General features: G+C 35.2%; 1 protein-coding gene across 4 annotated transcripts in view; it reads left to right on the top strand.

The window, feature by feature from the left end:
• The window catches only part of LOC127524842 (CUB and sushi domain-containing protein 1-like), a 632,721-nt gene that overhangs the window by 553,901 nt on the left and 60,640 nt on the right, over positions 1 to 18,180 (top strand). For all 4 annotated transcript variants that reach the window (XM_051916817.1, XM_051916816.1, XM_051916815.1 and 1 more), the window contains 8 exons: positions 1,581 to 1,685; positions 8,483 to 8,601; positions 8,720 to 8,789; positions 8,905 to 9,021; positions 12,944 to 13,153; positions 15,145 to 15,333; positions 16,482 to 16,659; positions 17,589 to 17,734. In XM_051916817.1, the coding sequence (XP_051772777.1) occupies positions 1,581 to 1,685; positions 8,483 to 8,601; positions 8,720 to 8,789; positions 8,905 to 9,021; positions 12,944 to 13,153; positions 15,145 to 15,333; positions 16,482 to 16,659; positions 17,589 to 17,734 (1,134 nt within the window). The remainder of the gene's footprint in view (positions 1 to 1,580; positions 1,686 to 8,482; positions 8,602 to 8,719; positions 8,790 to 8,904; positions 9,022 to 12,943; positions 13,154 to 15,144; positions 15,334 to 16,481; positions 16,660 to 17,588; positions 17,735 to 18,180) is intronic.

The raw sequence follows: 18,180 nt of genomic DNA, 5'->3' as shown, positions 1-18,180 counted from the left end.
ATGCTTCCAAAGCATTTATTAGCCTTAGTTAAAGTTAATATCAACATTTACTAATACTAGTATCAAAATCAAAAGTTGTAACTGTTAATATTAGACCTGGGCTAATGTGAGCTAACAATGAACTAAGAAAGACTAACTCGTTGTACAGGAATTCCAGTGCCTAGAAAGTCTTCTGTATAAGAGTGGCTTTCAACTGGTTTTCTTCACGACCCAGTTTTTAACAATTTTACTTGGGATATCAATTGGGAACCAACACAGTATCAGACATGTTTATTGTAGAATACAAATAACAAAAATATCCTTATAATCAAACTATTCATGTATTACATTACATTAACTACATTAACATCAATTTTACCATTAACTACATGAACAATATGCAACATTTTTAAGATGGATGGATGGATGCTTTCCAAACTGTGTATTAACATTTAACCTGGTGCAACTGTACAAACATTACTGTATGTACGATTTTGCTTTGTTTTTACAAACTGAGGGGTGACTCAGAATTATTTATGTGGTAATTGATATCTGGCTACATGTCAGTGGAGCACAACTTGTACTGAACCCAGAACATTTCTTTAACACATGTCCGCCCACATTTACTTATCAGTGCCTGTTCAGTATTCTGCGACTTGGCAGGAATTTCTTAATGATACAGTTGCAAAAACAGCCTGTTGAATTTTGTATGTTAGGGAAAGGGTAGAACAAAATAAATTGCAAAATAAAATGCTATTTTGGTGCAAAGAAACATTTACTAAAATTATAAGTGGCAAAAAAAGTATAACGGTCAAAAATATGAAATTATAGAAATAACCCCTATTATGTTAAATATTGAAAATATCAAAATTTCACATTTCTGGTCTAAATGTGAACAATTCATTGGTGCACTTCTGTAATAACTTGATCCACCCCTCCAACTGCCTGACTGTAGTACATAACGGCCTTTTTTTTTTTTTACAATCCAACTAATTCCTGAAGGATAAAATCAAGTCCCAACCAACAGACTTTCTCTCCGTTTCACTTGGAAATATGTGAAATTATGTAAGTTGCACTGCAGCACTGTTTCATGTTGACTTTAAGGATGTTATGTAGTATTCATGACATTTTTTCCACTTATTAAAGATGTCACGCTCTATAATAGTTCTGTCCATATATGTATAAGCAGAAGGAAAATCCTCTGCTTTGAATCCAGAGTGGCAGTAGCTGTTTTGCTTTTTAGTCGGATGATAAGTGACTCTCTCCTCTGAGCTGTGATGAAAGTTCCCCCATGAGAGCTCGGAAGGATAGCGACACACTTCAATGACTAGCGCCTGTCAAACATTTCCTTTTTGCCGTCCCTTTTTACTTGACTCCGTTTCATTTGGCTGATGTCCAAAACGGGCGAGTCTTTCACGAGAGCGATACGCCTGCCGTGATTAACAGCTGCTTACCTCCCTTTGCCCTTTTGTTTCTGTGTGCACACTCTCATCATTTAGCTAGTGTGTGTGTGTGAGCGCTGGAATGAGAACACGCTGTCCGTTTGTGTGATAACTCCAGCCCTTTTCCTGCTCAGGCCCCTCTCTGGTGTTATCTTCCAGGTACAACGGCTCCAGCCTTGTTGAACAGCACCTCCAACCAGCTTTACCTGCACTTCCATACAGATATCAGTGTCGTCGCAGCTGGATTTCACCTTGAGTACAAAAGTGAGTATAGAACATGTCACTATGGTGCTTTCATTATCCTGAACCCTCTGCCCTTGGTAACAGTCCAGAGCAAGACTCGCCGCTATATTTCACCGCCAAACACACACATGGCAGGGACACGGACACACACATACACACACATGCACACACACTGAGCCATATTTCTTTCTTCTCTTACTGCTGCCAGGTAAAGGCAGAAGACCGCACACCCCAGCTCTCATTATTTGCTCGGCTGCTGCGTTTGTGTTTGTCGATGCCAGCACGAAGAAAATTGGAAAACAATGGGGATCCAGTTCAACCTTACATGGTTCATAAAAAGATCTAAAAAAAACTATGTTCTAAGTATATTTTCTTTTTCTTTTTTTTTATATTACAAAGTATCTGGACAATAGCACTATTAAATTTCATTGCAATAAGTAGTTTTCAATCATGCACATTTTGTATGTCTTCCTTATTTAAAACACCTGATTCAGATCCTCAGGTCATTAGCATTAGTAAAAACCTCAAAAATGAGCTGAACTGAATGGCTGTGCTCGCCCCCTATACCCTCATTCACTATTCTCTACATTACTCCACTTATATTGTCCACTTAAAGGAGAGAATGAAAACAAGCTGCCACTTTTGCATAGTTTGTGCTTGCTGTTTAATAATCATTTTCAAACACAGCCAATGTGTCAGATAAGAAACACATACAAAATATGCAGTGCTGTGGGTAGGGTTGTTATAATTAAGTATTAAAATAAAATCTTATTCAAAATAATAACAAAAACATAATGAAATAGTAGTATGATAGTAAAATAATAGTATACCAATGATACTACAATAACGATGGCAGTGGATCCCCATGACCAGGATTGAAAACCATTGCAATAGATAAAATATGAAATTAATTTTGACAGTTATCACTTTTGTATAAACAGCTATGAATAATTACATTTACAACTTAAGATTCAGAACTAAAATATAACTGTTAAAGTTATAAATTCATGTATTTAGTAGTTTCTATTTCTAGTATATGGAAACTCACAAATGCATGCATATTATTTATATAAATGCTTTCACTTTTCTAAGCCATTCTTGACATGACGTTTAGTACAGTGACCACAGTTTTAGTTTATCTACTTTCCATCAGTGAGGTGAATTTTAGTGTTTTGTTACCTTTTTTAAAGCATTATAAGCACAAATCCCATGTTTTTGTAGTGAAAATAATTGTGCATTTATATAAACTATGATCTAACATAAGATTATCACAGCATCAAAGGTAGGTAGTTTGAATGGGTCGTTTTGACCTGTCCCAGTGTCTCAGTGACCTTGATCTTATTGACTTTGTCCAACAATTTAAACCTCCCAAAATAATATATATTTTTGACATGATGTTAAATTAATATTTATTTAATTGTATCAAATAACTGTATTTTATTAACTACTTTCAATTGCCAAACATTTATTTTTAGCTGTTTCCCTTTGTGTGCAACATCACATTCCATTTGCTAAGTGACTGCATTCATCGAACTCAATCAATACACTCACCAAAGTTATTGTAACAGTTAATATATAAGCTATATAGCTATTATATTATAAATGTTTTAATTTATGGAAAATATAAAAGTAATATCACTTGAGCAAGAGTGCTGTTGTATTGACTTTTAGAGACAAAGCCACATACATTTCCCCCCCATTTTTCTTCTGGATCCCACACAAATCAAAAGTCCAAACTGGTAACAGGGCTACAATCCCCATATAAAATTAAAGTAATAGCAGCTTACAAAAAAAATTAAAAAAATAATGTAATGTAAATGGAAGTGTAATTAGCTATATGGCTCTATATAAGCACGGCTGTGATTAACTACGGCCGAATCACAGCTGTGCTGATGTAGAGCGATATCGCACAGCTACTCATATAAACTATAATCCCCACTAAGATGGCAATATCTGAAATCCTTGTCCTTGTGGGGACATTTTTTGGTCCCTGTGAGGAAAACAGTTTATGAATGTATTTATTATATTTTTTTTTTTAAAAAATGCAGAAAGTTTTCTGTGATGGGTTGGGTTATGGGATAGAATACAGTTTGTACCGTGTGTGTGTGTGTGTGTGTGTGTTTGTGTGTTTGTGTTGTGTGTGTGTGTGTGTGTGTGTGTGTGTGTAAGCCTTTCAGACTGTGACCTTTAGTGTGCTCAAACCAAGCCTCATATAAACCACCATACCAATTCACTTTCTGCATGTCCCATTTGTCCATTTCTGAGGGCAGTGTTCCCAGTGGGACAGCCCAATTTATCCATGTTTCTTTCTGTTGTCTGTGAAAGGGCAGTTTAGGGAGCACTGGCTGCAGTAATGTTACACGTGACTAGTCACAAAATAGATTTGATAATCTGAAAGTACTTGGAGTTACAGTTGAACATTTTGGTCTCAAAAAGCTTAAAGGGGTAGTGAAAATGAAAATTCTGTCATCATTTACTCACCCTTACAATGTTCCAAACCCATAAGACTTTTGTTCATCTTCGGAACACAAATGAAGATCTTTTTGGTGAAATCTGAGAGCTTTCTGTCCCTCCATAGACAACCTATCATCAAAAAGATCTTCATTTGTGCTCTGAAGATGAACGAATGTCTTACGGGTTTGAAACGACATGAGGGTGAGTAAATGATGACAGAATTATCATTTTTGGGTGAACTATCCATTTAAATAATAATAAAAAAGACAGTATGTTGACTGTAAAAAAGCCAAACTAATTAAACTCCATCAAAAGCAGCATTAAAAACTGTAACTGCTCTGATACAGTGTAAGCAGCCTCAGTAAATACAGTTAATACCTTATCTGCATCTCTCTGGTTAGTAAACAGATAAGTGCAATGTGGAGTTCTATGAGTTAGGGGCATTTTGACCCTGGGGTGAGCTCAGATAAGCTTCTCTCTTCTTTTTTTCCTGTGACTCTCTTTATCACTCATTGCCTTCTTGTGCTCTTTTTTCTTTTAATGTATGTGTTCCAGTGGATTAATCAGGGGCATTTTTTTTTTTTTCTGCGGAGGAAAAGCTGTCAAGCATATCTTCCAAAAACGAATGAGAAAATAACTATACAGAGATAAAGCAAAAGAAATTTGCATCAAACAATGTGTAAATGAGTAATTTTTAAGTAACACTGCCCAACAGTGACTCCAGCAGATGTAAAATCATCCTTTTATCCCTTAAAGGGATAGTTAACCCAAAAAATGAAAATTTGCTGTTAATTTACTCACATTCAGGCCATCCAAGATGTAGGTGACTTTTTTCTTCAGTAGAACAGTAAAGAAGATATTTAGCTGAAACTGTGATCCTTGGTAATTCATATATTGGAAGTCAATGGGTGCTGTCACTTTGAGATGAAAAATAAAAACATATGCAAACTTGGCTTAGACAAAACAAAATTAATACCTGCAGCTCTGACAATACATTGAGGTCTTAAGAAGCGAAATGATCGGTCTGTGCTGGAAACTTAACATTATTTACAGCATTAATACCTCTAATCCACAGCCTCGGCAAACAGTCCTGAACGCATTCACAACAGTCTGCAGCGCGAGCTTCCTGTCGCATAATGACGTAAATTTTGATTTAATATTGTATATAATTTTCCCAGAAAAAAACATTCATACAAAGTAAAAAGATAGATTATTATATTAAAAAAAAACATACTTAATATATTTTATTTAGACATAAGCCAAAATGTTACTAAATGTAGGTCAATAAAAATTTTTTGAACTTTTTTTTTTACATTTTGATTTTACCATAAACAAAAGCTAAATTAGCTATAATATGAAAGTACAATTTTCATTAGTCTTAAGATAAGACTAATAACATTTTGTTAGTCAATGTTTAATTTAGTATACTTACTATAAATAAAGACAACTTTGAAAGACCTTAATGTTTATTGTGATGTCTTTTTAAAAAAATATGCATCATATTTTCTGTTTTGTGCTAAAAAAATAAAATAAAAAAAACCTGGCAAAATTAATAAAATCCACAATAATTTCTGCAGTCAGTAAAGCTTGTTCTGCACATTAACACTTTGATGTCAAGTGAAGATAGTATTTATACAAAATGTATGGGTTTTTTTCAAGTGTTAGTTGCTTTTAGACAAACTAAACAAAACTGATAAGTTTGAAACCAGAAACCATAATTTTCGATTAGACCAATATAAAAATACACTTTAAATAAATGATAGTCATTTCACTTTGTTCATTTTTCAGTGTATATAAAATATTATAATTTTCTTGTTGATCGTGTAAGGTGAATGCTGTTCCTTATGCCTTGAAACACTAAAAACACCCTGAAACACTAAGTGGAAATGGAACACATTTTATTTACTGAATGGAACTGATCTAAAAAAAAAAAAACTCTGAGGGGGATATCTGAGGGGGACTTTGCCTTTTCATTTCAGACGACCACCACACACCACTTGGATTAATATATGCTGCAACATTAGCTTTGTTGAAAATATAAGAATCATGTTGACTCTGATGTACTAGAGGGCTATGAATAAAGATGAAATGGAGTGAGAAAGAGAGGGTCTTGGCAAACAGCTTCAATTTGCTACATTGCCATCAGCTTTGAGCTGTCATCTCTGGCTCAGCTCTTAGAACATAAGCCCTTTCCCTGGCCAGTTCCATAGTACATCCTCTGTGAGACCCCACAGCAGGGTCATTATAGTTAACTAAAATCATATATATATACAGTTGTGCTAAAAATTATTCATACCCTTAGTAAATATGACCAAAGAAGGCTGTGAAAATAAATCTGCATCGTTAATCATTTTGATCTTTTATTTTAAAAATCTACAAAAATCCAACCTTTCATTGGAGAATAATAATTTTAAATGGGGGGAAAATCTCATTATGAAATAAATGTTTTTCTCTAATACACATTGCTCACAATTAATCATACCCTTTTATTCAATACTTTTTTGCAACCTCCTTTTCCCAAGATAACAGCTCTGAGTCTTCACCTATAATGCCTGATGAGTTTGGAGAACACCTGACAAGAGATCAGAGACCATTCCTTCATGCAGAATCTCTCCAGATCCTTCAGAATCCCAGCTCCATGTTGGTTCTTCTACTCTTCAGTTCACTCCACTCATTTTCTTTAGGGTTCAGGTTTTTGTGCTCAGTGACCCATTTTTGTGTTGATTTTGATGTTTGTTTTGGATCATTGTCCTGTTGGAAGATCCAACCACAGCCCATTATATGACTTCTAACAGGGACAATCAGGTTTTGATTTTTTATCTGTTGGTATTTGATAGAATCCGTGATGACATGTATCTGATCAAGATGTCCAGGACCTCCGGCAGAAAAATAGGCTCACAACATTAAAAATACAGCCGTATATTTCATTGTACACATGGGGTCCTTTTTACCCCTGTGTGCACCAAACCCATCTTAAGTGTTTGCTGCTAAAAAAGCTAATTTTTTGTTTCATCTGACCATAGATCCTATCCCGTTTGAAGTTCCAGTAGTGTCAGTTACTTTTCAAATGTTCTATGGTCAGATGAAACAAAAATTAGCTTTTTTAGCAGCAAACACTTAAGATGGGTTTGGTGCACACAGGGGTAAAAAGTACTCTTGTCAGGTGTTCTCCAAACTCATCAGGCATTATAGGTGAAGACTCAGAGCTGTTATCTTGGGAAAAGGAGGTTTGTAAAAAAGTATTGAATAAAAGGGTATGATTAATTGTGAGCAATGTGTATTAGAGAAAAACATTTATTTCATTAATGAGATTTTCCCCCCATGTTAAATTATTATTCTCCAATGAAAGGTTGGATTTTTGTAGATTTTTAAAATAAAAGATCAAAATGATTAACGATGCAGATTTATTTTCAGACTTCTTTGGTCATATTTACTAAGGGTATGAATAATTTTTAGCACAACTGTATATATATATATATATATATATATATATATATATATATAGATAGATAGATAGATAGATAGATAAATTTGTTACTTGAAATAAAATAAAATATTAAAAAATTATATATTTTATTTCATCTAGTTATCAAGGTAAAATTTCTCATTTTCATTTAGTTTAACTTGATGTACTAAAATAACTAAAACTGAAGTAAAAATTAATAACTATACAGACATATTTTTAAAAAGGACAAAAAAACACAACAAAATTAAAATGCAAATGGAGAATATAAAAATAAAAATAATTCAAAATATTAATAAAAAACTATATTAGTATCTGAATGATACTTAAATAACACTCGCCCACAGTAAAATGTGAGAAATTCAGCTTCAGCATTACTATGCAAGATGACCATGAAACATCATCTTGCCTTCAGATCTAATTGACCTTGTCTCTTAATGTATTATTATTTTATTTTATTATTAGTTTTAGTGACCACCAAAGATCACAAAAGCAATTTTCTCTTTTAATCTTTTTGTTTGTAGACATATTTCTGCAGTGTAACTTGATCACAAACGAACATTCAATGAGTGATGTTTACAAAAATACAGAAAAAAAAGCACACCACTGTGACAAAGCCACCCGTCGTGTGGCATATCTCAACAAGAGAAATGCAGAAAGCACGCTCTCATGAACCACACCACAGCCGTTGCCATGGCAACATCTTGCACAGTCTATTATGGTGGCGAATTTACGCACTGAAATCGAGTGGATAAAAGACAGTATAAAATTACAATGAGCACATGCGTTCAAATGATTAGGAATACCTGACACTATAATTTTATCCATTTTTGAGAGCTGTGGTATAATATCCAGAATCTGTATTAAGAACCCGTCTCCATGCCTTCTCTTATCCATTTAGCTGTGGGACTGACTACCTGCCCGGAACCCGTGATCCCAGCCAATGGCATCAAGAATGGCGACAGGTACATGGTGAATGAGGTTGTGTCGTTCAGCTGTGAGCCGGGATACGTGCTTCAGGTATGGTGCTGATTATCCACAGCCCTGACACACAAATACAATATGCCTCACCTGCGCACCAGTAGAAAAGGGCAATCATGTGATAGAAAAGGGTACCACGTCATCTCTTGCTTTCCAGGGACATTCTCACATAACGTGTATGCCAGGAACCGTGCGCCGCTGGAATTACCCCCCTCCACTCTGTATTGGTATGTCTTTCTATTCTAATCAGATTGTCTTATTTTCTTAGCCATATGACTTTTTCATAGTTTTTAATTTTCAAACACTTTTAGCTTTCTCTTTTATGTCTCCTTGTGTTTTTAGCGAAGTGCGGCGGGAATCTGTACGATATGAGCAACGTGGTCCTGAGCCCGGGTTTCCCTGGGAACTACCCTGGAAACTTGGACTGCACCTGGAGAATCGTGCTTCCCATTGGATACGGTGAGTGTGCCGAGAGCTGCTACTGAATCAGCTGTCTGGAGATTACAACTTCAAACGGTTTCTCCCAAGAAGTTTTGTCCTCTTCATTTTGTACACTTCAGTATGCTGGTGCATTATGACCAGCACTGAAGGGAAACTAAATTATATAGCGAAATTAAATCGGCCATATTTATTTTCTTAATGGACTTTCCTGATCTTATTCTGAACAAATAATAAACATAAAATTGTCACAATTCTTCATCAAAATGTAAAAAAATACCTCCACTTCTGATGCAAATTTAATTTTTGGATGAAATCACAACTTTTCTTTCTTTTTCAACTTCTGTTCTCTCCTCATTTTCGTATGTAATGGCAATTTTTCTTGATCCAATCAATTTCAACTTATAAAATAAATCCTGCTCTGTGTTTGTCTGGTTTCACTCAGAAATGCATTACATTACAGGATTGAAAACAGCATTTAATCCATCCATCCGTTCTCCAAAACTGTATTCTCTGTAGGGTACAGAATTTCATGTTGACTTCACGTTTTTCAGTAGCATGAGGGCTGCAAAATTGGCACGTTTTTCCTCCAAAAAGAAAATCTGATTTTAGCTAATTGGTTTATTTTAATGAATTGTTAAATAAAAAAGTTTGAGATTTTAAGAGACCCTACATAGTATTTTATGTCTTTGTTTTGTCAGGAAATAATAGTTAAAATGTCAATATTTGATTAAAGCTTGCTGTTGTTTGAAATCAGAACTCACACAATTTATTTTGACAGTGTTCATGAGTTTGTTTACTCTGTGAATCTCATTGATGAAACATGAAATGAATGTGACAATTGCGTAAGAATGTTGTTCTGAACGTTACACATAGAAATTCACTCGTGTTTCATGAATAACACCCATTGACTAAGCAGACTCATGCATCTGGTATTTACCCAAAAAAAGATCCCTAAAAGCAGACAGCATCGTGCTGAATACCGACAGACACAAAGTGATACTTCCTTTCCATTTGACGCTCTGACACTTGACACAAGAGTGTTTTTTGGTTTCATTTATCGGAATTTTTAAGATGTTGTTCGAGACTTTGGCATTCAACGCAACTCTCTGAAGTCATTTTGTCGTAGCCCATTTGCTCTCTCCCGCCTCACAGTTCAAATGAGTTGAGAACAAAGGAACCATTCCAGATGTTAACAAGGTAATTGCATGTCATTTAAAAAAGCCATTCACACTTATCCTGGAGCACAACTATTTCTTCTCCGACCCCCTCTAACTTGGAAGAAAACAATGTACCATTGAGATATCCAAAAGCAATTTTCTGCCTTATCAAGCAGCCGCTGCACAAACAAGAGCAAGAACCATCATGTTTGTGCTGTGTAGCAAAAATGCATTAGCTTTCACTGTTAACAGGCTACAATCATTTGAATAAGACACACAGATGGCTTTGTGGGTGCTGATTATAGCTTTTAGGACAGTCTGAATAGGTAGAGTTAAGTGCAGTTAGGGGATAGCACTGCATCAGAATGACAATAAAGCTAATCTTTAAAAGAGCTGCCCTAGGCATCTCAGAGCGACACATGCTTTCAGTAAAAACGGCTGACTTGTTTGATTCTTCTGTTGTCGTATTATCCAACCATCTTCTTTTATGTAACAATTATTAAGTTCAAATCATCTAGTTGAAGACAAAGACCGAATAATCGTTGAAGATGCGGTGAAGTTAATGGTGCGTAATTGTAAAATTTCACACTGGAGTATTCCCTATGTTATTTCCTGTTGGCTTGGAGCTACACGTTGATGAGTTTCAGTGACAGCCATAGAACCAGAAATAAGCAGCTCTCGTGTAGTCAGGGCCGGCCCAGACTTTGTTTGAGCCCTACACGAGATTGCACCCTCCAAAACACTGAAACGCTGACAGCGCTTGGACTCAGAATTTACTAAAGAAAACCAAAGCTTTTTAAGTAATATTCTAAAATTACTTCAAATATGAAGTACATAAGTAAAAAAAAAAAAAGAAAAAAAAAAGTGACAAATAAACCACAACCACAAACTTTCAAATTACCTTCTGATATAAAAAGGAATAAGTGAGGAAAAAAAAAATAATACAAGCAGGCTAAAGCACAATAAACTATACATAAATTCCAGAACATTGAGGTGCAATTGTTAAGTATCGATTAACATCCTCTGATAGTTACAGTAGGATTGTCTTAAACAATTTATACATTTTCGTAACAAAAAAAATGAAAATTCCCTATGGAGTAAATTAAATACCATGAAAACAGTTTTAATCATGATTTCACCATTTTCACAAGGCGCAAAAGCTGCTGAAGATCAGCTTACCCGGAAGTCTCCGTAACTGGCAGATTTAAAGAAAATTACCGTCGTTTGGCAAATAAATAAATTACGCATACGCATTACCAACATCTAATCATGTAGGCTTTATGGTACGCCTCAAACAAGGGATTTAATAGTAATTCATATTGTTAATATTAATTGCAGAGTCCACGAATAGCTTGGGTATGCAGAGAATTTGCAGCTTATATGGACCGCACGCCACTGCTATAATGTTGATATGTCACATTTTAGTCATAAAATAGTCTTACCAAATTGACAAACTCAATCAAAGCTTATGTTTTAAGATAAAATTGAAGAGAAAGTAAAACTGTGCAACTTTCTGGAGCTGCGACAGAATAGAGTACCATCAGTTTATGAGAGATGTTGTATGCAAGAATAATTCCTGGCACTGTGAACAGCACAACGCATAAGCACTGTGACGCTGTGACACTTAAGCACCCTCAGGCAGGTTAGTGGCACAATAGAAAAAGGTTAGTATACACGCAAAAAAAAAAAAAAAAAAAAAAATATCAGTCATCAATTATTCACCCTCATGTCATTCCAAATCCATAAGCTGTTAGTTCATTACATTGAAACTCCATGCAACCAAAACTGAAGAATTTCATGAAGACATAATAAACATAACCAGTATGAATTGAGTTTAATCGATTGATTGAAGAGATGCTAAGAGGTCGCTTTATATGCTGATTTAATCGTTTATTAATGTATAAACAATCAAAGCACATACATATAGCACATGCAATATGGTAAAGGGAAGATCAAAAGTGCTTGCTTGACGTGCAAGAACAAACCTTATTGGCTGTGTCAAACAAGCAAGTTTGAACTATGAAAAAGCCTAAATTATATACAGTAAAGCGACCATGTCTTTTAACACATTTACTATGTCTTTATGAACTTTTTGAAGAGCCAAATTTCAGATTTCATAGAAAATATATTCATTTGTATTTTGAAGATAAACAAAAGTCTTATAGATTTGAAATGACATGAGGGAGAGTAAATGACGACACAATTTTAATTTTTAGGTGACTATCCCTTTAATACTAGAACTAATTTGTAATGGAAATATTTTATTAAACTATTCACTTGTGCTCTCAAACAGTTGGTCCTGAATTTTTAAAACTAAACATGCAAAATGCAACAATACATTTCTTATTTATATTTTTAAATAATACATTTTTTATAAGTTGAAATAAACATGGTTTTATAGAAAGGTGGCTACATAGATTCTGACGTGTGAAATGTCTCTGGAGTCTGTAGAATAAAGATCAGTTTGTTAGTAATATGTTCGTTTTCTTCCTGTTTTCCAGCAATGAATCACAGTTCACAGGAAGCCAATTACTGAGCAAACACGATTATTTTTTTTTTTTTTTTTTTTTTTCCCACACATATGAACGTGAGGTAAAAACGATTCGAGATTCACCAATTAACAGCATCTCAGAGCAGCAGAAGCAGCAGGTCTGTACAGGCCAGTCAGAGTTAATGGTTAAAAAAGCCTGTCACTTTAAAGACATTCCTTGTGTAAACTATGCACATAACACACAGCCTGTTTGACACTGTGAAAGTCTAACATGTGACCTCTCACTCCGCAGGGGCACACATCCAATTTCTCAACTTCACCTCTGAGGATAACCACGATTTTTTAGAGGTTCGCAATGGGCCGCACCACAGCAGCTCTCTGATTGGACAGTTCAGCGGAAGCCAACTGCCGCCCCCTCTGCTGAGCAGCACTCACGAAACTGTCATCCACTTCTACAGCGACCACTCTGAAAACAGACAGGGCTTTAAACTCACTTACCAAGGTGGGTGACTTCCCATCTTCCATTTGCATACTGCGCTCTCTTGTCTTGCAGACATTGGCCGTCCTTGATTTTGTATTGGCCCTTCATGTGGGAGTGACGGCCTTTTACCAGGATCATTGGAAATATCTAAAGATTCACTTCCTTTGAGATCACTGGGAGGACACTCCATTATGACAGCTGGGGTCTTGAAAGCATTTCAAAATCAATAAGATGGTGCATTTGGATGTGCACTTGGATTCCACTCGATATAAATAACTCACCATTGTCTGGTCTCCTCGCTTGTAGGTCAAACAGTTCGTCTCTCTTTTTCTTATCCACTCTAGTCTGAGTTGAAAAGAGCCAGGCACAGCCTTGATCTGTGCTGCCAGACAGGCTTTTGCGGGGGGGAATACTGATGCCATGTTTTGATACACAAACAATGATGCAGGATGAAAGAATATGATTATACAGCTGTTGATCATAAGCAGTGCAATTGAAATGCTGCCTGGAGATGCTGCGTATGCTAGTTTGACAAGCTTTCTGCTTCTTTACTGAACTGGTGACGATGTGCAGATTAGCAACTTGTTTGCTGTGTGTACGTTTGTCATAAATGCCTTGAAACATTATTTTAGTATCGATATATATCTCACCTATCTTAACCCTGTAAATTTCGACATATAAAAAAAATTGCATATGTGTTTTATGTTTTGTATCATATTTGATACAACAGGCTTTTATGGCCCCTATTGTGTGATAAAGGAGAATATGGATCTCTTACTCGAAGAGGAAAAAAATCCTCAATTTTCAGGCCCAAATTGAGCAAAATATGCAGTTTGGTGCAGATGTTATTCATGTGGCCAGAAAGTAAGAGGAAATTCTGATAGCTTGTAATGTAAATCAGTGAGATCTTTATAACAGTATAGCAGTTGTCACTCTATATCTCCCAATAAGATGATATTTAAATGCTTATTTTTATGATTTCTGTAGTTTTAATTGTGGGGGGCAAGCACATAGTGCAATGCAATACAATGATGATTGAGAAATGTACACATGTACATTGAATAATAACATTTTAACGTGATTTTCCTTAAAACAAAAAAAAAAAAAAAAAAAAAAAATAGATAATTGCCCTTGTTCAATTTCCCTCTCACATCTTATGCTAATAAACTAATTAGGTGTAATGAAAATGTTTTATTAAATTAGTTTAGATTGTATTATTATTATTATTATTATTATTATTATTTTACCTGCGGTCTCAAACTTTTGGTTTTGGACATTTAGAAATAAAGAAAGTACACTTAAAAAAAACAATCAGTAAAATTTTATTTAGATTTTTAAAGTAAAGTTCACATGTATGGAATCTACTTAACTAATGTATGTAAAATTAACAAAGAGAATAAGTACATTTAATTTGGCCAGTTAGAACTGAAGAACTGTGAAAAATGCAGCCTTATTAATTATTCATCCCCCAGTGCATGATGGGAACACTAGTATCAGAAAGTTGAGTAGGTGTTACATAATTTTATAACTTTATTTATTTGAAGAATCTTTTTAAACATAACAAACAGTTCCAAAAAAATGCTTATAAATTCAAGCTGTAAGTACTAATATAGAATTTATTTTTTTTATTCTTGCCTGAAATAACGTATTCAATATAGAAATTACATTTTTTTTCCTGTAGTATTCACTTCACCACAAAATTATTTTTATCAGTGTAAATAAAGAAAGAAATAAACAAATGCATCCAACAATGAAAGTTCTGTCATAAATTACTCACCTCCATATTGTCTTTTTTTCTATGACGCATAAACATATTATTTTATGTTTCACAAAAGATAGTCACATTTGTTTGGAACAACATGATTATGGGGAAGGAATGACAGAATTAAACAATTATTAATTATTTCAATTCTTTTAAGTGGGCCCACTAGTAAATATAATACTTCAACTTCCAGACATGCTTTTACAGATATTTATATGTTCTGTTCTGTTGTCTCTGTTTGTTATTTTAGCATATGAATTACAAAACTGTCAAGACCCATATCCATTCCACAATGGATACATCATCAACAGCGATTTCAACGCAGGCCAATCCATAACATTTGAATGCTTCCCTGGATACGTGTTGGTCGGTCACCCTGTGCTAACATGCCAGCATGGAATCAACAGGAAGTGGAACCACCCCTTTCCTCGCTGTGAAGGTAAAGGAAAGGAAAGAAAGTAAAGAAATGTGTTCTTTTTCCTTCTATCTCTGTAAGCATTTAAGTTTCTCAAGTTGTGTTGTGATTAGCACACTTTTATTTTTAGCCGCCTTTGTCCACACTTTGAAACAATAAGCATCAAAAATTCTCAGACTTTTCAAGACTTACAAAGGTATTATCAGTACTCTCCCAAATGCCTTTTTAACTATGCTCTTTTACTGAAGTGTTACTACTTTGTATTACTAGTACAATAAAAGCCATTGTGTTTTAAAACCATCTTTAAAACAGACTTTGAAGACCTGAACAGTGGAGACATAGGCTACTGGGAGCTGTTCTAAATTGTAGCCTTGATGATTAGCGTGGGTAGTGTAGTGTGAAAGCCGACCTGTCTATTATCGATTAGTCGCTCAACTTGTTCCTCCCAGGCTTCCGTTTGCAGGGAATCTGAACTGCAAAGACTATTGGGCATTTTCTTTCTTTCTTTCTTTTTTTTCTTTTGTAACTGTGTTATTGTGTTGTGAACTCTGTGCCAGTATCTTCTATCCACGTCCTTTAATGCAGCCTCAGGAATGTTTTGTTCTCTTCTTCAGTTTTCACTCATCTGCAATTGAAACAGTACTCTCAGCTATACCCTAGTGAAAATTAAATATACTAAAATGTATTTGAAATACATTTATTTTATGCTAAGTATACTACAAATACATTTAAATATTTATGTGCTTAATATAAATACCCTGCAATTGTACTTTTGTATACTAATTTGATATACTTAAATTCTGCTAAATTGGAACAACTAATTTTGTACTTATTGCACTTTAGTTATCTGGAAGTACTTCTGAGGTCCAAATAAAGATATACTTATAAGTATTTTATAAGGGCTTTAAAAAAAAAATAGTGTTTATATGTTGCTTTTGGTCCATTTTGGAGAATTATGAATTTTGTGGGCTGGCGGGTGGGGGTGGGGGTAACAGAATATGTGTTTTGAACAACATGAGGGTGAGTAAATGATGTCAGACTTTTCATTTTTGGGTGAGTTATTCCCCTAACATTCAGATTTTGCTGCATTCCCTGGTGTTTAACATTTGCTGTCATTTTGAAAGACAGATTACTAATGCAGTCATGGTTGAGTAATGTTTATTTGCACACAGCTCCCTGTGGTTACAACGTGACGGCTCCAAACGGCACCATTTTCTCTCCAGAGTACCCAAACGAGTACCCAGACTCTCAGGACTGCACTTGGCTCATCACAGTGCCTCATGGTCATGGAGTTTACATCAACTTCACCCTGCTCCAAACTGAGCCCGTGACTGACTATATCGCCGTCTGGTGAGCACAGCTCCGTTTAACAAGTCGTTTGGCAAATATCAGACTGAGATGAGGACAAGGCAATTATTTAAGCTTGCAGACTAGACTAATGCTGCTGTTGTTGTTGTACGTCAAGCAAATCATTACGCAAATCAAGCTCCACTTTGTTTACCAATATTTGTAGTCTGTAGTCACTGTACATAGCAAGATTTCAAGAAAAGTTCAGTTGTCTTTGAAGTTGTGAAGCTTTTCACACAAAGCATTGGGGTAATTCTCAGAAAGAAAGCATGAATACATACGTTTCAGAAAATTAATTACAATAACAAATAAAAGTACAATATGTATGATTTTTGCATTAAAGTATCCAAAAATCACTAAAACAATGTTATATATTGTTTTGCCTTGTGTGCTTAGATTATACCAAATGTTTCCAACAGTAGAATATAGATAAATCCAGAGAAAGCATCAAAGTCGTTTGCTGAACACAGTGCAGAATGTTGTAATTTCTTCTGAATAATCTGAAACTCTGGTAGCGTCTAGCAAGCTACAGTTGTTTATTTTGCACATTTGTGATCGACCACAGTTATTCATTATCGTTTGCTGAACACAGTGCAGAATGTTGTAATTTCTTCTGAATAATCTGAAACGGTACTGAGTTGATTAAAATAATATGGAAATACACATCTTCAGCGCTTTCCCAGCAATATCAGCTGTTAATCTTCAGAAGTCATTAAACAAATGGACTAGTCTGTTAAGTCATCATTTTTACTGTTTTTGTTCAAGCTGGTCTGTAATGTAATGCTTTTTTTCAAAAGTCAGCACAATCTCACTGTAACTTTGGAAGTAAATCAATTTTCGCAAACCACTTGGAATTTTGAGGCAATATTATGCCGTTTAATGGCAGGATCACAGGTTGTAATGTAATTTCAATGCATGTTTCCCTCTTCCAGGGACGGCCCAGAGCAAAGCTACCCGCAGCTGGGGATTTTCAGCGGCAACACAGCCCTCGAGTCAGCCTACAGCACTTTCAATCAGGTTCTTATCAAGTTCCACAGCGACTTCTCGACAAGTGGATTCTTTGTCCTCAATTTCCATGGTTAGTTTCTCCTTCAAATGAAAAATGTTGCCGCAGAAGTGCAATGCATACCGTAAAGTGCGGCTCGAAATATATTCAAAGCATGGGATTCAACTTGTTTTTATACACTAAGGAGGCATGACTGCTGCTTCTGATGACATCACGTTATTTCAGGAGATTAGAAGAGTCAAAAATAGAAGCTTCCTTTGGCCTCTTTGATATCAGTGTCAGCATGCAGGCATGTGTTGAACAGCATAGGAAAATCGGAGTGTGAAAATGAACTTTCAGTCTTTCATCTGAACTTCCAACTTTCATTCCAGAACAAGTCTGGCATATTTGTGAGTTATAGATGGGTGGCTTAAATACAACTTTTTATTCTTGAGAGGGCTCTCAGTATGTCGATTCATAAAACGATTCATTGTCACATGTTGTATTTGTAATTTATACTCTAGGTGGGTTGCTTTGTG

This window comes from Ctenopharyngodon idella, chromosome 13 (assembly GCF_019924925.1).
Source record: "Ctenopharyngodon idella isolate HZGC_01 chromosome 13, HZGC01, whole genome shotgun sequence".
NCBI lineage: Eukaryota > Metazoa > Chordata > Actinopteri > Cypriniformes > Xenocyprididae > Ctenopharyngodon > Ctenopharyngodon idella.
The sequence above is the reverse complement of the archived record's forward strand: the minus strand, read 5'-3'. Positions and strand labels throughout refer to the sequence as shown.